At 45.2% G+C, this 20,607-nt stretch overlaps 1 protein-coding gene across 1 annotated transcript in view; it reads left to right on the forward strand.

Annotated features, from left to right (window-relative positions):
• LOC110403363 (gamma-aminobutyric acid receptor subunit gamma-4) overlaps positions 1–6,591 on the forward strand; it is a 31,702-nt gene extending 25,111 nt beyond the window's left edge. Inside the window, exons 6-9 of the mRNA XM_021406498.1 lie at positions 1,285–1,422; positions 2,911–3,063; positions 4,870–5,072; positions 5,576–6,591. Coding sequence (XP_021262173.1) covers positions 1,285–1,422; positions 2,911–3,063; positions 4,870–5,072; positions 5,576–5,875 — 794 coding nt within the window. The 3' untranslated portion in view covers positions 5,876–6,591. The remainder of the gene's footprint in view (positions 1–1,284; positions 1,423–2,910; positions 3,064–4,869; positions 5,073–5,575) is intronic.

The raw sequence follows: 20,607 nt of genomic DNA on the forward strand, positions 1-20,607 counted from the left end.
AAGGCAAGTAGAGAAACTTCAGCATAGTAAAACTCTTCTTAAAGGAGACCTTCTTCGCTTTTATCTGCTTTTTTTACCTGATCTCTGTGTTCCTCTTCTGAGGCCATTCCCTAGAGCATCCTCCTAATCTTGGTCTAGAAGAGGTATTCAGATACAGATTCACAGCACCTCTGAGTTTCTTCTTAATCTGGGTGGACAGTTGGAGGTGTTTACTTCACTGACCTTCTGGTCATTCTGACCTCCTAAACATGATATTCTGCACTGCAACTTCATTCTCCTCCTGCTCTCCAAGGGGACGGAGTTCGGGAGACTCCAGCTTTGGGTACTTTCTGTACCCATTGGTACAGAAATGGTGTATCTCCGTTGATAATTTTGTCTTTCTGCATTGAGAGATTCCTGTCCTCATGCGTTGGTTGGAAATCTGATCGAGTCACTGTAGCCCTGTTTTGGCCTCTCCTGCTTCCCCTGGCACAGAAGAGATGCAACTCACATGGCTCTGAGTTGCTTCAGAAGGAAGCAACAAGCTGAGGAGATACCATTACCTCATCTCTTGCCATCCCTCATTCTTTGCTAATTAACTGTACATGCCATGCATGCTTGATAATTAGAAACACACTTTGATTTAGCTGCTAAGCTTTGCTCCTTCCCTCCTCTGAGGAGCTTTCTTGTAGGTGTCAAGGTCTCTTCTTCACAGTAGGCTTGTTTCTTTGCCAAGAAAGCCAGAACCAGGAGCAGCCATGCTCCAGCCTGCAGGAGCCAGATCTCCTTCTCAATGGAGAACGCAACCCTTCTTCTGCATACATATATCAGCTCCCAGGGTGAGAGGTACAGAGCCTCGAAGCAGGCACAGCCATGCTTCCTCCCACGTTGGCAGCTTTATATTCTTGGTGTACTGATGTCTGGGAAGGAAGAATAGCCATGAGGACTGGTGAAGGCCACATGCTGCCAAGGGATGCTGAAATCCTTAAAGACCTTGTGCTGGGGGAGTCCTGCTACACCAACTCAAGTCTACTTCCCACCACTGCTGTCCTCAGGCTGCATTTCTAGCATTGCTTTTCCCTTCCCTGGGACTAAAAGTGGTCAACAAGGGACATACAGTCCCTGCTCCCACTGAATGCAGGGATGCCTAAGGCAATCTAATCAAGGGTATCAGAAATAGCTACCTGAAAACTTCATGTTTACAAAGGATCTAGAATACGATGCAAGTACTTTTGTAGCCAAGGTGGTGAATGAGAGGGCGGCATACCATGTACTCTCTTGTTGATGTCTTTCCCTTTTCCCCAGATGGCTACCCACGTGAGGAGATTGTCTACCGATGGAGACGCTATTCCATCGAGGTCTCCGACCAGCGCACCTGGAGGCTCTACCAATTTGACTTCACAGGGCTGAGGAACACCTCAGAAGTTCTCAGGACTGGAGCAGGTGAGGCAAAGGGAGACAGCCCACAGAAACATCAGTGTGTCAGAGACCTTGTGGGATTCAAAGAGCTCACCTGACAACTCTGTGGGAGGAAGGGGAGGTCACAACAGTACAGTTAGAGGAACATTAAGAATGGAAAGATGGACTTCTGCTAAAAGGAGCAGAGGTAATGAAGATGAAAGGCGTGGTGAAGCCAAAGCAGTGTAGGCCAGAACACAGACACTTAGGAATTGTAGGGTGACAGTGCTGATGTGAATGAAGCTATCCCTACTCAAAGGGTCATGAGGGAGAAGAGACGGAGTTCAGATTCCCTCTTGATAGAGTATGTGGATGCTATGTAGATTCCTGGGTGATTATAATCAGAACACAGATGGAGAAATCAGAACTTGCACATCTCAATTCTGCCTCAGTCTTTCTTTCTGTAAAGTGGTGTGAGGCTAATGAACACCTGAACTATAATTTAAGAGCCAGAAACAATGCTGCATGTGTGAAGGAACAAGGAAATGGCGGCCCTTCAGCTCCTCCTACTAGTAGCTCACATCCCCTTTCCTTCCCTCAGACAACTGAGGAAAGCCTCTTTGGATCCCTGTATATGCAGTCAAAAGTGTATGGGTTATATTTTTCAGTCCTCTGAAGCAGCAAGTTCAAGCAGTGCTTCTCCCACCCTGGAGAGGGCTACTATTGCCAGTACTGTCAGCCAGCCTCTAACTTAGATAGAAAAGCAGCACAAACCAGGATGAGGAGTGATGCAGTAAAAGTGTCCTGAATGCACCAGTCTGGTGTTTGTAATTGGTAATTGCTTGCAGGCTCAATCTCAACAGTAGAGCTGTCGGGTTGCTTTCTTTCAGTCCTCACTATAAGCCTCTGACAAAGAGGAAGAACTTCAGCTGTGAGTTGCCAAATGAACAATTAGGATGTCTACCACCACGTGCCTTTTCCAAGGGTAGAACCAGAATCTAAGAACTGATTGAAGGACACCTCCTTTGTCGCAGCTCAGGTAGTTAGTTGACAAGTCAGGCCATGTAGCCTTGTTATAGCTAAAAAGCTTTCTATAGAAAAGAAACCATTGAAGCAATCAGCTGAAGATGAATACTGTCCTGAGTTTCTTCCCTGAAACTTTCCCAGACGGAATGCTTTTCAGTGTGCTTGGCCAGCCAGCTGGCCAGTTAGGCAAACACAAAATCAGCTCTTAAATTGGCTATGAAGCCAGAAAGTCGGACAGCTACAGAGCCACCCTGCCAGGGAGGCAGCCACGTAGCCCACTAACTGCTAAAACAGCAAACCGGACACAAAGCCTACCTGAACCAGGCACACTGCTGTCCATGAAGCTAGCTAGCTGAGCAGTCACAATGTCAGGCACAAAAACAGCCTGATGAATGCTTAAAAAAAACTAGTAAACTGCAACAGAAACACTCCAAATTCTGAAGCTTTCTGTGCTTTAGTAAGCTACATGTTATGATTCCAATGTCTCTTTGACTTTTTTTTTCCTAGGGGAGTACATGGTGATGACAGTTTCTTTTGACTTAAGTAGACGTATGGGTTATTTTGCCATTCAGACCTATATTCCCTGCATCCTGACTGTTGTTCTCTCCTGGGTTTCCTTCTGGATCAAGAGAGACTCTACACCAGCCAGGACATCTCTGGGTAAGAGAAGGCCTGTTTCATGTATGTTGCTTGCTGACTGCTGCTGCAACACTAGCAGACTAGAAGTGTTGGAGTATGAAAGCTCCTAAAACATTTAGGCATTACTCAGCGTAGTGAAGTCCACCCCTCTTTCTGTTTATAGCACTGTCCTCAAGCTGAGCGGTGCAATTTCTAACTGTGCTTGCCTGGACTACTGGACTACTTTAAGATGGCAAAAGACTCATTTCTTGACCTGAGTTCTGAACAGACTTCTCAAGCTGACAGTGTGGTATTCTCATGCTCCAAAAGGGAGGTGTACTGTGGCATTGCAGTGCTGACTGAAGGTCTCCGGCCACATGCATGCCTTGTACATCACCTCATCACTTCTCAAGGGCTCAGTGTAGGTCCAGTGGCATCAAGGTTGTAGGATAATGAGCTTGGCCATATAGAGTCCCAAACTTTGGCAGGAGCTAGAAGCTCAGTAGGTACATACTTTGTCAGTCACACTGTAGTGGGAAGTCAGGGCATGGCAATGGTTCTACCTATTGTTCAGATCTGCTTCACACTCTGCAGTGGCTCTTTGAGGCAGGATAAAGCTCATGTTGATTGAATCCTGTTCTGATAGGAGCTAGAGAGAGCTTTACAAGTCTTTAAAGCACTGCCTGCAGGCCTGTGCAGGGAGAGGAGAGGCAAGGAGCCGTCAGCATCAGGCAGGGCTATTCAGAACCCATCCATTCTGAACATTCCTTCCCACCTCCCTATCAAAATCAATTTCTTTAGAGCCCTGGATAGGGCCAGGAGGAGGAGAAGGGTGTCATTTCCAATGGAGGTGAAGGTACACCATAGTCCATGGCTGTGGAACGTGTGAACAGCAAGAGGCAAAAGGACACCGCTGTGGTGACTGTCTCAAAAAATAGAGGCAGGCTCCCACAGGAGGCAGGCCTTTGCTGTAGGAAAGGATCTCAGCACATCAAGAGTAATGTATTCATATATATGATCCCCACTGCATTTAAAGCCCATCAGCCTACATTAGAGTGATGTAAACCAGACCAGTTCTATTGGCATTTCAAATGTATGGGAAGTCACATTGCAGTTGCTAATGAAATGCAGTAGGAAAATACGAAAATCTCTTGCTATGCTCACAACCAGAGCCAGTGGGGTGAGCACAGAAATGTGTGACGGGTGGATTTAGATGAGTGCTAGAGAAAGAGGAGCAGGTGGAATTGCTGCAGCTTCCTCCACATCCTAAAAGCAGTGGATGAGAGCACGATACCAACTCTTGGAGCTGATCATGTATTGGTTCCTAATGCCTGATCTCTGAAAATAGGTTTGTGAGCACTAATGCTACTTAGAAATCCATTCCAAGCCCCATTTGAGCCACAAGAGATTCATTACCATCTCCCATCCAGTTGATGAGCCATTGGGCCAATTTTATCCTGGGGACAAATACTCAAAGGGAGAACAATTCATCCATTGCCTGCCCAAAGACATCTGCCCAGCGTTACTGCTTATTAGCAGTTATTTCCTAGTATCCAAGCCATTGCTCTCTGCGTGCAACCTTAAACAGAGTTCAAGTTCCGTGCTCCTTTACCAGTACATGTTGATGGCCTGTGCTATGTCCTGGTTTCAGACAGCTTTTTCCATGGCACATTGTCAGAGGTTACTGCAGGACCAGTGTCTCGCTAAGCAGAGCAAAAAAGGGACCAGACATCTAAAGGCATCTCTCTCCCACAGGAGAGGGGAAATTGAGGTGTTTGGGGGACTGGGAGCATGCTGAAAACAGAAGTGTTTTTCTTCATTACCTGAACTAGCTCTTTTCCCTCTTAGGTATCACCACTGTGCTAACAATGACCACGTTGAGTACCATCTCCCGCAAGCACCTTCCCCGTGTTTCCTATATCACAGCCATGGACCTCTTTGTGTCTGTGTGCTTCATCTTCGTCTTCGCAGCTCTCATGGAGTATGCTACACTCAACTACCTGGTGGGAAACAAGAAGCCACTGGAGCACAACAGCAGGAAAGCCAGGCTGGTAGGTTGAAGTGGCCAGCCAGCAGAGCTGCGTACTGTTAGAACTGCAAGACTTTTAGGAATATCCCTCCTGAGCCTGCACTGGAAACTGCTGAAGCTGTTTATTTTCTGACCTGTCCTTTGTTCGTAAGGTCCTCATCCCAATCTGTGTTCTGTTTCAGAGCACCTGAAAGTCAGACCCAACCAGAAAAATCCCCTGAGACTCCCATAAAACAAGGAGGTGTCTGTCAGAGCCAGGAACCCTGTGCTCATTGCTGGAGAGCTTGTCAGTATAGTTTATGTGACTAAACATAAATGTCCACGTTAAGATTGAGCAATCCACACCCAGGCTCTTCAGTCTTTACTGATTTAATCTTTAAGGATTACATAAGTATCTTAGGTCACAGAGATGTAGAAACCTACTGTCTTTTATGGTCTGTCATCAGAAAATCTGCTGAGTGGGGAGACTGAGTGTGAGTCTTGCATTTTCTTTTCCTTTAATCCACTTACCCTTCCTCATTACAGCCACCTGCTGGTGCACAGGTGATGCCATCCTTTACTGCTATCAACATCAACATCAACAACATCATGCACTGGCCTCCAGAGATAGAGGAGGATGAAGATGATGACCCTGGCTCTCCGTGCCTGGAAGGAAAGGAATGTGAGAGGTTCTTCTGCTGCATTGAGGACTGTCAGACAGGGATGTGGCGGGAGGGGAGGGTCCGCATTCACATCTCCCGCCTGGACTCCTACTCCCGTGTTTTCTTCCCCACTGCCTTCCTGCTTTTCAATATCGTCTACTGGATTGCCTATCTCTATCTCTAGCCATTCTTCATCCTCAGCTGGAATGGACTGGAGGCCAAAAAGACGAACTTTTCAAGGAGCATAGAGAGAACAGTGTGTCTTCTGTTTAGTTGATTGTTGCTCTGAACATTCCAACCTGGTGAATTCCTTCTTCCCACTCTCTCATCTCTTCTAAGAAGAACCAGACAGCTTTTTTTTTTTTTTTTTAAACCTCCAAACCTATCCTTTTAGAGAATCTTCCCTTCCCCAAAACCCTATCTCTAGCACCACCAGCATTTGGCTCCTTGTAAGATTGCCCCAAAGATTCCTGTTCCCATCTAAAACATTAAGGATTTTGTCAAGAACAAAAACCTTAATGCTTCATTTTTTCCATGCAAACTTACCCTCAAACTCCATGAGAACTGATTGCAAATGGAGTATTCTGTGTAGTTACTAAGTCTGCAAAGAAAATCAGACAGTGGTGAAAAGCACCTCACAAGTTTGGGAAGGCCCACCTGCCTTACTGGAGCAGGCTTTTCAGGGCGTGTATTGGCATTCAATTTTATGATCAAGATTTTGAGCAGTAAACGCAGCTTACATTGGGCACGGCCAAAACAGATAGAATTAAGTCATTATGCTATGAAGACCAGAAGTAGTCCCATGAACCCACTGAGCAGTAGATGTCTTTGGCTGGTATCGTGATCCAGGCCCTATTCTATCATATAGATACGTAGTATCTATATGTAGTAGACGTTCTATCATATAGATACGTAGTAGCAAGGTAGTGCTCTCATTTACAAGGATACTTGTTGAAACCATCAGATCTGTGGATGGTAGTAGATGCTAACTTGAGAAATAGGTACTAGAGGAAGGAACACTATCAGCCACAATTGCTTCACTTACTAGTGGTGGAGAGAGAGAGCTCCTGCAGCTCAGATGTTTCCTTCTTTTTTTAAAAAAAGATAATATTTAAATTAAAAAACAGATTCACTGAAGATGAGCAAATCCACCAATCCCTACCCCTTTCCTTCCCAAAATGAGGAAAGGGAGCAAGTGCTCCTTGGTAGCTCTCCAGCAGATCAGGCTCAGAGATGGTTGCCTTGCAGGACCCTGTCTATTGCAATGGGATTATTCAGTAGCCCTAAAGAAAAGGCGTAGAGAAATGCAAAATATAGTCTCAACTGGAAAAAAACTGCATAATGTAGAAAGGCAAATTCAGGTCCAAAGACCATACAGTGTCAATCAGCTGTCTCCCCATTTATACCAACTGCTGAGGTGGACCACGGCATGACTGTGAAAGGCAGTGTGCCATTAATATTTACTTACTCTGTAAATTACAAACAAAACCAATCTTTTTAAGAACAGTGCCTATTAGACAAATTATTATTTAAAAGGACATCGTGAGGAAAAAAAAGCTGGCATGGTTGCAGAGAAAAGTTGGAAATGGTTGTTTCTTTGGACAGCTAATGGGCAGGAGGTTTTATATATTCTTAGAGAGCAATATGATCTGGTTTAAAGATGGATTTTGATACTGTTACATCTGATCTGAATAATAAAGTGTCATGTTTAATTCATTCATAAATACAGCTTTACCTTGGTTCCAGAGGAACAGCTAGAGTGCCTAATTAAGTATACAATAGTACAACACTCAGCTAAGTATAACCTAATGGGGTCAGACCAGCATAGCTCTGGAAGGGGAAATTGTGCCTGTCTAACCTGTTACAGTTCTTTTAAAGTACCAAGGAAGAGATAAAGGTTACCCAGAAGCATAATTTGCTTAGCTACTCTGACAGCTTCTGAAAGGATGGAAAGAAATTATGGCGGGTGGTTCTAACTAAGGAAATTGATTTAGCAAAAGAATTATTAAGGAGGTTCTAATTAGAGGAAATTAACTGAGGAGAGGGGAAAAAGAATTGTTAAGGAGGCTCTAATTAGAGGAAATTAATGTTTTAGAGAGAGACACGCAGAGAGGGAGAAGTCTAAGAAAAGAATCAAAACAACTTCCAGACAAGGAGGGCTGCTGGGTGACAGTGCCAACTCCCAGCCAAGCAGGTTGATGTTCTGCTCCTGATAGCAAAGTGCTATTAGATGTAGCAATAGAAAAAAACTCCTATGACTCAACTGTACTCAGACAGGGAGCTGAATTAGATAGGGACCTGTGATCTCAACAGGAAAGAGCATCCTCGATTAAAATTGGCCCACGTAACAACCTCTGAGCGAAGCATGTCTCCAGATGTCAGAAGACAGCTGATAGTGTGTGTGTGTGGGAGGGGACACCCTGATGGCAAGCCAGGGCCCATGCCAAGTATGGTCATTAACAGAATGGTAGCATAAAAGGTATGCAGGCAATGTAGGCTGTGGTGAACACAGGCAGCAATATCTGGAAGGGAAGCATCCAAGCCAGGACTGCTGGACAAGAAAATTTATCATACTTGCCCAAAAGAGTCCAAACATCTCAAACTCACTGAAGCTTCAGAGAACTTGGGAGCCTTGATGGATGCAGATGGTCATCATGGACACCAGAGTAAAGATTTCTGCCCTGGGAACAGCAGCATGTTGAAATTAGACCTCTGACAGAATAAGTCAGGAGAGAAGCACAGTGTACAAGTGACCTAAGGGGATGATAGGGGCTTGAGCAAAGTAGACTTGAATGATTGTAACATTTCACACCAAAAAAAAAAAAAAAAAAAAAAAGATAAAGCCAACAACACACCTTGGTTATTTAACCAGTGATGGAGGATTAGATGGAGGAAAATAGCCCAGTGTGGGCTGGAACACAAGGAAACTGATTACTTAGGCTGGGTAAGGAGGAGGGAGGGGGTTTTTTGGCATAGGGAAATCTATGCCCATCAAAAATAGCTCAATAAATAAAGGCATGCACAAATTCGAGTATGTTTTAAGGTAAGCTTCAACAGTTTCTCAAAAAAGGAAAACCAAGAAAAGACAGAAAAAAAAAATCTCCACCATGTTTTTTTTTGAAATTACTTTGCAAAGCTCCCATTTCTTAAAAACAGGTGCAGGGATATGGGGCAGAGAGAACTTCAGCAGCCTGAATTCATGGCCCTATCTGAGCAGGCACAGGGAACCAAGCCCCATTGCTCCCTTCCCAAAACTGCTTCAGCCACCTGCCTTTCCCTGCATGCAGTAGTTTCTGCCATCAAGCTGGAGTACCTTTTCGTATTGCAGCGTCTTTCAGCCCGGGACAGCTGTTGCCTTTTCACCACTCTGACTAGCTTGCTCCAGGGTACACAGCCCAAGAACATCTGGCTAATGATGGGGACTGAATATGATGAAAATGACGATCTCAGCATTTATGTTTGATGGTTTTTGTTTAGAAGACGAAACAAGTCAGAAAAAAAAAAAAGTTGATTTCTCATTTCTCTGTCTCCAATTCCTATCCTTTCCCTCCAAATTATACCAGATAAGGGACCATTTTTAGACTGTAAGCTCTTCAGGGCAGGGACTCTCTTATTGTGTATTTGTACAGAGCCTAGCACACTAGGGTTTGATCATTCATTGAGATTTTGGGATGCTACTTATTATAGATAATAAACAACAGTATGGACTCTCTGTCTCCAACAACACTGTCTGTCCACACTGTGTAAGACATCCCATTTGGGCTTCATGAGCTTGCCAAGGGGACACATATTACCACAGATAGGTCCTGCCAACATCTCACCTCACCCACAGCATGAAGGGAGGCTGAGGGAGAGACCCTGCCTCCAAGAGGCCACAGCCCATATGAGCCACCTCTCATGCCATTATGTTAGTCCCTCACTTTAATTTTTCTCTGGGGTCATGTTTTCTACGTTTCCTCCTGTCCCACACTGGTCCTGGGCTGCCTGGGGTTTTCCCAATACATCAGTGTGCATTTTGCCATCCCCAGGATCATTTCTCCCACGAGTGGAGCGAGGCTGCAGCAGGGCCTCCCCATCGTCATGGAAACCATTAGGCCGCAGAGCTGCTGCCAGTGCTCAAACTATAAAATCACTGTGCTTCTAATGTGCTTTTTTATTCTTTTTTTTCTACCTTTTGATTGCTAACAGGAGGTGTTGTTATTTTTACTCCAATTGTGGTAAGGGACTGTGCTGCTTTCCGAGCAAGGCTGGGCTGCCAGCACATCCCGGGAGCTGCCCCAGCGCATGGGCCAGAAGGGCCCAGGGCTCAAGGCCCTTCTTGTGTGGGTTTCTTTCTCCTCTTCATGCCAGACTCCTCATACAAAGGGAGGCTATTGGTAAAATAACATGTTGTTCTCTTTCTGTTGAAATGTGCTATGTCTCTGCCCAAGCCTAGAACAGCACAGCAGGCAGACACGTGGTCATTACTCGCCTCTGGGCTTAAGCTCTGATCTCGAAGGAGGGGAGAAACTCTCAGGCTCAGTTCACACCATCCTAGAAAGGGAAAATCTCCGTTCTCTCTCTCTAGCACACATTATATCCCTTCAAGATTTGACAGTTGCCAAAATGTTAAAAACATGAGATTGTGAATGGAGGGGGGAGGAAAAGCTATATTAAGTCGTTACTTTTTATATTGCTAGAATATATTCATAATGTCTTCCTCCTAATGCTACAGATTTATGGGCTCTGGGAAGATTGAATTTAAGTAGAATGAGCACAGACAAAATTTGTTCAAGCTCTGTGCTGCAGCACAGGAAGGGTGGCAGAATTCTGCCATCATGGCAGGGGCTTGGGGAGGCTGCTGCCACCCTAGCCTGCGTCCAGATGACTGCTGCACTATACTACATTTGTTGCCTCTGCTGCTCTGTGTCAACTGAGGTTGTGTGACCTCTTCTCTCCAGAAAGAGAAACTCCTTTTAGAGAAAGTGCATCAATTGACAGCATAGCACAACCTCTGACAGTCCATTAGCAGCAGGATGTACCCTCTGAAGTGGCAGGGGATATAACAGGGCTAGGTGCTCAGTGTTCCCATCAGAGTGGGTGAGGAATCCAGGAGGAATGCCTTACTGCCTGCAGACCTTCAATGAAGAGGTACATTTAGGAAAAAAGATGTTTTTGAAAGGGTTGTGGGGAAAGAAAATTGACCTTTTTTTTTTTTTTCCCCAGAGGAATCACAGCTTTTTTTATTTCCTGCTCCTGTTGCAAGATTCTTTATATTATTGCCTGACATATTACCATTCTTACCTTTTTCTTCCCCTTTTCCCCGTATCTTCCAGAAAAGTAAATAATGGAGGCCAGGTCCCATCCATCCCAGCCACAATTCTGGCACCATCTGAGCACATATGACAGTAGCAGCACTGCAGGATGGGAGACAGCAACTGAAACTTTAATAGCTGCTGTAAGCAGGTCGGCATAGCAACATCTCCAGAGAGGGCTCTCCATGGGGTCATTTCCATTCACTTTAAAGCCCACTTGGGCTGTTAGAGTGGTATAAAATGGACTCAGAAAAGCTGTTAATTAGGATTAGCAGCTTTAGGAACATCAAGCCACAATGCTCCAAGCTGAGCCATTTATTTGAAAGAACTCGGGTCTCTTGACTGCCTTCTAAACCAAGACACAGGACAGCACATGTCAAGGCACACAACTTTGGCGTCAAATGGCAGAACCACCTCGTTAACTGTGAAAGAACGCTCTTAGCTTAGCTGCTGAGTAACACTGCAGCACCTCTCCGGTGATCAGATGACCCTTTGCTGGACTCAGATGGTTGCCAGGTCTAGCAGGTACCACCAGCTGTACAGGAGGAGGGGAAAAAAACAGTAATATAAGTTGCACATAGTGTGAAATGCATTGGGCATACAGTGGGTGACCCTGGCTAAAGTTTCTGGCTGATACATATGTCATAACAGGTCTGTAGGGCTCCAAAAGAAAGCAACTACAGTGAACAGAGAGTTCACCTATGGGTGTCAGCATGCTCTTTCAAGCCCAGACACAGACTCCAGGACAGAACAAAGTAGTGACTTGTGTTTCATAACTGCTGGAAAATTACTTTTATTCTATTGCCATAAACTTTCTGCCCTTCATCAGTCTGCAGCATTCCTGGTTTATGTCTCTTATGTGTTACTGACCCTGACAAAACTCCAAAGGCAATCTTTTCAAACACCTCCTCTTTCTTGATGCAAGATGAAACATTCCCCTTACATTATTCTACTTTTCTTGGTGTTTTCATTCCCTCCAGAGCAAATCACTATCTGACCAGAGACAAGCTAGAAGCAAAACTTCCCAGCGGAAAGTGTAGTTCTAGCTTCTTTGCATACCTCACTCTTCCTGGAGAAATGCATTAGGTCTGGTCAAAGAAATTCTTGTGACACCATTTCAGGCATTCAGACTGTAACCTGTCTTTATCATAATGGAGATCTATCATTCCTCTACATAAACGTCCTTCACCAATAACTCTATCACAGCACTTCAGCCGGCCCTGAATAGCATCCAACAGGGATCAACATCTCAGGGAAGAAAGCCAAAACAAAGTGTAAGAACAAAAAGCTGCAGAAAGAATTTAGTGAGCTAGAACTATCACACCTCAAAAAAGGAGTATGTGCAATGCTAGCTATCTACATTTGTGAGTAATCCCAAGCATGAGTGATTTGACCAAGCAGGTACTAAACCAAAAATCAAAACAAAACACACAGCTCTTGTGGAACCATCTCAAAGTCCCTGCATGCCCTCTTTGTTCATTGCAATACAAAAGCCTAACAACCCAGTGGAGAAACATGCTGAGCTTATTCTGACATTTCTCAGCCATTTCCCAAGATTTTTCAATATTCTGTTTTCAGGATATTTGTCTGGCAGCAAATTATAGGGAAAAGCTTCTCTCCCTAAACCATCCAGAGAACAGAAAGCAAAAAACCAAAATCATACCAGACAGAGAAACTTCTGGAATCATCATCTTCTCTGCTTTCGCTCTCCCTTTCCAGCATTGCTGATAGCCCCAGGATTGTTCCATGCAGCCTGGAACCAGAAGGTGCATATTCCTTCTGAAGGCATAAACCACTTTAGTCCAGAAGAGGAAAGAGGGTTTTTAAAACATAGGTAGATAGACTTTAATTTTACATAAATAACAAGAAAGTGATCGCATATAATGTATCTCTCTACTTATCCACCTTACATATGTTCTTCTGAGTTTGATGGCCCACTTATGCCAAGTGCATGAAGTAAAATAAATATCCCTTTCCCAAAACACCTGCCATCTTGCCCAGCAGACAGAGAAACAAACAAAAAATGCATAATTGGATACAGCAAAGAGAACACAAGAGCACTTGTGATCAATGCAAAACAAGCCAGAGTGACTACACATATATGAAATCAAATGAAAGAAAAACAGCCCGATGTCTACAGAACAGATCTTCAGATCCAACTGTGCAAACTGCACAGCATTTTTCTTTTTCAATATTTTTTACTATATTCTACCACATATTTCAATTTTTGGCTTGATCACCAACATTTACTGATCAAAAGGAAGATAAAACCTTACTCTGGGCTGATATATTTTAAAGAAACGCGTCTGATTTCTTTCGCCAAGTTTTCAGAACAAATACATTTGTCCTTGAAATAAGTTTTATTTGATCTGTATTGATATTCACAAAGTAACCCACATCTCGCTGGCTGAAGAGACTGAAACGTTTGCCGCAGAGACTTCAAATAAGTCATTAATGTATGTTGCTGGTTTCAGGGGTTACAGAGTCACCATTCTATGTGGACTATACACAGCCAACGTTTTTACAGTACTTAGGGCCTGAATTTAAATTCAGCGTCAGTCCATACGTTTAAATTAGGGGAAAACTTGGCAGGCTGAAATATAGTTCAGCATATTTCTAGCATGGTTTTGTCATCTCCCAAGGAACTTCAGACTTCAGTCTAAGGGTAGGACCAGCGTACCTCCTCTAAGGATGCTCTGAAGCCATCCCAAGACACAGGTGGTTGCTTTCCCTGTTTGTTCCAGAAGTAACCCGCAGCACAAACACACACTTTTTGCCACCAGCTATCTCTTGCAGAACAGCTTTCACCTGCTGACTGTCTGGGCTCCTCTCCAGGGAAGAGCTTGTCCTAGTGACTCTACAAAATGCCAAGTATTTAGATCACAGGAGAGACCTGTGGTGTACATGATGATTGCACTGGACTGTATAGAGCATATTGGGTTTCACTGTTGCAGGCCAGTCACAGTGCCAGGCTCTCCAGGAGCCCTACAATGTGGGAAACAAGAGTGGCTCAGCAAGGGTCTCAAGGGAACAGAAATGCACATGGCTGATACCCAAATTTACAGGAAAAGCAAAATAGGTGTTTAGAGAACGTTTTACCCAAGAAGGCATCTGGTAAAAGCAGATAAAGCATTTGCTCTCACATGTAGTTCATGACTTTGGGTGAAGCAAGCAGAGCAAAAAAACCTAAAAATCCAAAAATAATGTAAAAATTCGGCCACTTAAAAAGTGTGCCAGAAGAGAGGCAATTTCTCACTGCGATCAGATTCTAGGGCAAAGTCAGACTGCTCTTTAGAAGATCAAACTCTTTGTAGGCTGCCTAAAACAAACTCTATGAGGATGAAGCATGTGGACTGCACTTTGAAGAAAGTAAAGAGCCTTCTGACCCCAGGCTGTGCATACCAGCACGCTGTGATACTTCCCAGACCCCTGTCAAGAAGAAGGCAGCAACTCATACCCCATCCCTCTTCACGGAGGCATCTGAAAATTCCTCCAGGACCTCTGGTATGTGGGAGCAGGACCACAGGTCCGCACTGTACCCCAGAGCAGGTCTCTTAATTCATATGCTGTGTTCAGGCAACCTGACCCACAGCACCTAGATTGCTCACGCAAGCTCTAAATTGAAGAGCAAATATTAGATTCAGGCATTAAGACCCCATGTTAGGTAGTCCAGGCAATGCACTTACCCCTTCCTCCATACTAACAGCATCTAACTTCTCTAGCACAGCCAGAGATCGGATACAGTCCTTAGCAGGACCTGCTCAGTGCCTTCTCTCTTCATCCCAGCAACTGCTGCACTGTAAAGGCAGATTATTATATGGCAAAATTTATTTTAGCTATAACTGGGAAAAGTAATCAAAGCAAACGCAACAGCTCAGGAGGAATCAGAGTAGGATTAGACGTTTGTATGAATAAGAATAACTTCTGTACTTCGACTCGCTGTGATAAAAATAATAAAAACCTCAGTGTTCGTGCTCCAGAGCAGAAACCTGATCTCTGAACAAGATGTTAGGAATAAATTTCCTCTCCCAATAGCAGTTCCCAACTGTCCAGGCCACTGCATGGGGATGCTGTCTTACTGGCCACTGCTAGTGGCCACAGAAAGAGGCAAAGCTGGCTGGGTAGCCAGCCTCACCATCAGTGAGTTTTTGCACTAGACTCCAGGGATCTCTTTGCTTTGTTGGTTTGTTTCTGTGTGGCAATGGATCAGTGCTGCCCCTCTGCCCCTTCACAAGCTGAGCCGCTAAGCTATAGCTGCCTTAGCCTCAGCTGATTAATAAACTGGCTTGAGACTGCTGATCTCTTTGGACCATTAAACCTTTCCCCAGCGACTAGTCATTAATCCCCCAAAGAGTTATCCTAGATGAGGTTGTTGTTAGCCCCATCAATCCTTTTTAAGGCCTCAGTTTGCAGCAGAAAGGAGCAGCGAAAGGGGGACAGTATGCATTTGTCAGGCCTTGCCATCTGTTCCCTCTGGTTACAGACAGCTACACCAGCCCCTGCGTGCCACAGCTTAGCATTTCCACAGAGGTGCAGGCTGTCACTGTGCAGCAAAGACCATCCACCAAAGAGCAAGAAACTACTGCACCAGACATCTGGAGTATTAACTAAGACCAGGAGAAAAAGACAGCATTTGTTTCCTTAATTGCAGTGCCTCTGGCTGGGGCCAGAAGGCACCATAACATACGGTTGCCATAGGGGTACTTGCCGTATCAATTTCAGCAGAGATGCTTTCAACGAACAGGTTTAGGACATGAATTACCCAGAGCATTGCTACCTATAGGCCTGAGCAAGTCTCCTTGCTTTCTCAGCTTCTGTTTCTAACCCCAATGTCTTCATTACAAAACAGTTCACATCTTCAGTCAGAAGACTGGATTTGCTTTATTGATGACTCTGGAAAGTGACATTTCCTCCATTCCAGCTAATAGTTCCTGCACAATTTTTCAGCCTCATCCCCCAGTGTCAGCATGCTATTCCCGATAATGTTTCCTTATCTCTCCTGGGACTGTCTGATATCCCCAAGTTTTGTTACCGCAGGCCATCCTTGTGAGCTTGGTAGGGGGGTGGGGGGATCAAAGATGTCAAACTTCACGTAGTAAACTCCAAAGCCCATCCTGGATGCAGCAGAGAAATCACACCTGCAAAACCACTGTCAAATGTTTCTGTGTTTTCACCTAAAAATTCATGGCTGTTTGTTTCTTTCCTGTCTCTGGAAAGTCACAGCTTTTGAACTGTGGCTTTTATGTCCTTGTGGGGTTTTGAATGAAAGAATGGCGTGTGCTTAAGGTTAGATTTTTAGAGATGCAGGTGGAACTAAGATACATTTGTAGGACTCCTCACACAGCAAACTGTGCCCCAGTCTGGTTTGTGCTGCTGGAGCTTGCTCTGTTTCTAATGGCCTGCAAGAGCAATCATAAGGGAGAAGGGAGGGAAGGAGGGAGGGAGGACGCTGATACAAAACTTAGCTATGGACAACGGTTCTCCTCTGCAACAAGTTGCATCAAGGATAGGAGCTGCTGAAGCCACATGTTCAGGAAACACTGATAGAGGAAAGTTTAGATTGGTAGTTTGCGTTATCTATGATGTTACTAGTATCACAGCATGTTCAAGGGGGGCAATGAGAGGACAAATCCCTGGAACTAGCACAGCTTGGAAGAGGACATCTCAACCCTCAGTGCTCTATTTTCCATCAGATTTCCCACGCTATACTTGGAGACAGCCATGCCAGTTCTGTTATTTCAGTATCAAACTTCTTTGGCCATAAAGTACATCTTACCATCAACAAGCCAAACCTCTACAGGTTCTCATCAGAGGTCCCAGTATACTCCTTTACTACCAGCACTGTCCATGACTTGGCACTCTAGCCAGCGCTCACCTGATTAATGCGAACATGAGACTAGAGAAATCCTTTTAGCTGTAGCAAGGACTCGGCTGGCACTGAGCGCACCACATACTGCCAGCAACAGCTGGACTCCATGGGGAGGGAGGAAAAAAGAAAACAGCCACGCACACATGCAAAAACCATCAGTCAGGCTCCTTTTAAATGATTAATGCAGCACACAGAAGAAAGCTTTTCAGATCTCAGTTCTTCACATGATTATATAAACCTTAACTCATATTGCAGCTACCGCGGACCTGTGTTTGTTTGCGAGCATTAATAGCTACTATCGTGTTATAATTAGATCGGAGAATGCATAATCCCACAGGGAAATGAAGGAAACCCCACATTGCTCAAACCATTTAAACATTCCATTCAGGGAGACAAAACACCACAGAGGAGTTCTGGATGGAGAGAGGGGTTACAGCCATCACAAAAATTGGTTCTTCCTCTCTTGAGTCCACGCAATTATTTATGGGTTTTAATTATTTAGGATGCTACAGTAATAATTAGTACAAAAGAATAATATCAGACATTGAAATAGCCTCTTCCAGCTCCTGAAGATCTCAGAGGGCCTCACAGATTCCAGTGTAGTCTCTTCCTTCTCTGTCTGTGGTCTTAGGCTCACTGCCATACCCATGGGAAAGAAAAGGCTGGTGGCCCAGCAGCAAGGAGAAAGGACCACCCCAGCCAGGGCCCCACTGCCCTCCAGATACATTAACAGGATCCTGATTTGGAATGTGATGAGACCTGCCCACATGGGAGGGAAGAAGGGAGCGTGTGCCCAGAGTGGTTGTGAATGTGCCATCCCTGGAGATGCTCAAGGCCAGGCAGGATGGGGCCCTGGGCAGCCTGATCTAGTGCTTCAGCTAGTGGTTGGCAGCTCTGTCCACAGCAGGGGGTTGGAACCTGATGATCTTTGAGGTCCTTTCCAACCAGCCATTCTATGATTCTGCTTTCTTTGGCTGCTCTGGCTTTCCTGGGAAGACTCACTGGGTGCCACCACAGAGGATAGAAGAACCCCAAGGGACTGCTGAACCAAAGCCTACCTGGGAGCAATGGGGAGCTATGGCCTAAGCCTGCTGGCCCTATTCCCCAGCCTTCTGTTGGGCACCTGTCTGCATGTGACCCTAAAATCCTTCCAAGAGATTGGCATTCACCAAAACCATCACTTATTTTTGTGATGGTGACTCCCATGGCCTGTCCTAGGAGTGTTCAAATTTGTAGCACAATGCTACAGAGGAACTATATTCCTCAGCTGGCAGTCAGTGGCCAGAGGTCACTTCCCAGCCCCAAACTTCCCACCCACAGGATAAACACCAAGAACTCCAACTTCCCTCCAGCCCAACTTCTCATCACATCAAGTTGCCCCTCACAAGTAAGGATTTTACTCCACCAGTAATTAACATATTTTACAGTGCCAAAACCTTGAAGAAACACCGGTTGAGCCAGAGCATCAAAGCAACAACTCTGAAAACCAAGAACCATCTCTCTTTCTCCACTTCCAGTCACTCCTTCCTCTCCCCAAAGCAGGTCCCCAGTGCTGCTCTCAGCAATCGGGTCCTCGATGTGACCCAGCAGGTCTCCTGGCACAGCCTCCCTGGGACTTGCGTAATGGGAAAGTGTCAGAGATTAGAGACAAGAGAGCAGCGACTGCAATATAAAAGCAAACTGAATAATTAAAGAGAGGAGCTGTTCCTCGCAGAGAACAAAATGAAAGAGTTGTGTGATTTGAGCAGAAGTGACCTTTACACTTCATTACAAGGAAGTGGCGTCCTTATAGGGTTATTAATATTTCCAGCTGAATTAGCTTAGGTTAAAAATGGCTCAAAGGAATGAAGAGGGAGAGGGAGATTGTGCACAAAAATATATCATTCTGTCTTTTTCTCCTCCTCTTTGCTTTTTAGCTCTTTTGTAATTTGCTGAACTGAAAGCAGAAGGGCTGAGCGGTCACCAGGAACAAGGGTTTGTTAGAAAGGGTGAAAGCCACAGAATGACCTGGATGACAGCTTTTCCCTCCACACTGGCTGTGCTTCAGCAAGAAGTCTGTGTGATGCTTCTGCAGCTGCTTCCCCACATTCTCATCTAGAGGACAAAGCTCATCTTCATTCACCCAGGTGTAAACTCATCATTGCACTGATGGCCAGGGTCTTTTTAAGTCAGTGGCGGAGCCTGGTGCTGCTGTGCTTGAATCAGCCTGAGACTTGCTCAGTGCGGATCACCGGGATCAGCTAGGGCACTGCAGGTCTCATACCTGCTCTCAGGGTTACTAGCCACTTCCCTCTGGGCCAATTGATTCCCCTTCCTGCTATCCTATGAGGCTTCTTCCCACCTTCTTTACTGGGAAAATGGACAGCTCTGCTCACCGTATCAGATTTTGGAGGTGTTTACTCTCTGGGACCATGGAGGAACATATATCCTCCCAAATGGAGACAAAGCCAAGGCCTTCACTAGGATTACTTCAGCAGAGAACAGCCTATAAAATGCCACTCAGAGCTGATTTGATGCTGTAGCTGCTGGAAGGTCATACACAGACACTTTTCTCCCAAGTGTAAGCACAGAAAAGGACCTTTACTTCAGCGTGTCCCACCAGGCACAGGCCCATACAGGCTTACAAAAGCATAACTGCCAGTAATGTCCCAAAGCACTGGGTGAATTACATAAGCAAATCTGAACGCAGCAATGAGAACCTAAATCCAAGCTGCCGTTACGCTGCTCAGAGCCTCAAGGTGTACACAGCTGTGATTTTGCTCAGATCACTGTCTCATGTTGGACCCATCCCTTTAGTTCTAGATGCAAAAGTGCTGCTATCTCCAAAGCCCACCCAGATACCTGTTCGCTTCTCCCTGGTCCTGACCTCAGCAATTTCTTTCAGTGCTCCCTCTTCCCATTGATAACAGACATCAGGAGAACTCACCCGTGCAAACAGAAGAAAGAAATGTGAAGACAGGTGTGCATCAATAAGGAATGAGGATGCTGTGGTGGAGCCTGCTATCAGTTTCATGGGCTGTGTCATTCCCACAGTGGTTACTTCCACACCATCCTCCCTGGAGGCACAGAAGATCACCTCCCCCTGCTCTGCTTGTGGATGGGGGCTCTTACAAATTTAATGCAAAAAAGAAAAAAGAAAAAAGAAATGCTAGGCTTTTGAAGTGATCATGAAATGGACACGGTGGCAGCTGCTGCTCCTCCAGTGACTGCTGAATCACAGCCCCTCACTTATTTATAGGCCTCCCCTGGGTGCTTGCAGCTGAGAAGATGACAAATGTCAATGAACATCTACTCTCACCCCCACAAGGTGTTGTTATCCTGGCTGTAAGGAAGACATAGAGCAACTAAATGACACACCGTCAGCTACACCAGACAGATGTAGCAGAGGCAGGCAGAGGACCCTAAACACCTCACCAACCAGTTAGTCCTTCCAGTGTCATCTTTTGTTCCCAGCAAATGCACAGGCTCCAGTCTTTCACCCACAAGATTTAGCTGGTGCCTATTACTACAGCTAAGCTCCATAGTTTTTAATGTTATTTTCATTCTGAAGAAGGGTGACGCAATGGCAATGAGGACAGTAGAGCAGAGGACTTACATGAGCTCTGTAACAAGCAGGAAAAAATCCCAGGGATGAAGATCCAGATGCTGATGCTGCAGACGGAGGAGCAGGAGGAGATACTGAAGTCCAAAGTATAGCTAAAGTTTCCCCTTTTTGCTGGAGACAATATCACGTGGGGCAGGCAGTGAAGAGTT

Source organism: Numida meleagris, chromosome 8, assembly GCF_002078875.1.
Source record: "Numida meleagris isolate 19003 breed g44 Domestic line chromosome 8, NumMel1.0, whole genome shotgun sequence".
In the NCBI taxonomy this organism is placed as follows: Eukaryota; Metazoa; Chordata; class Aves; order Galliformes; family Numididae; genus Numida; species Numida meleagris.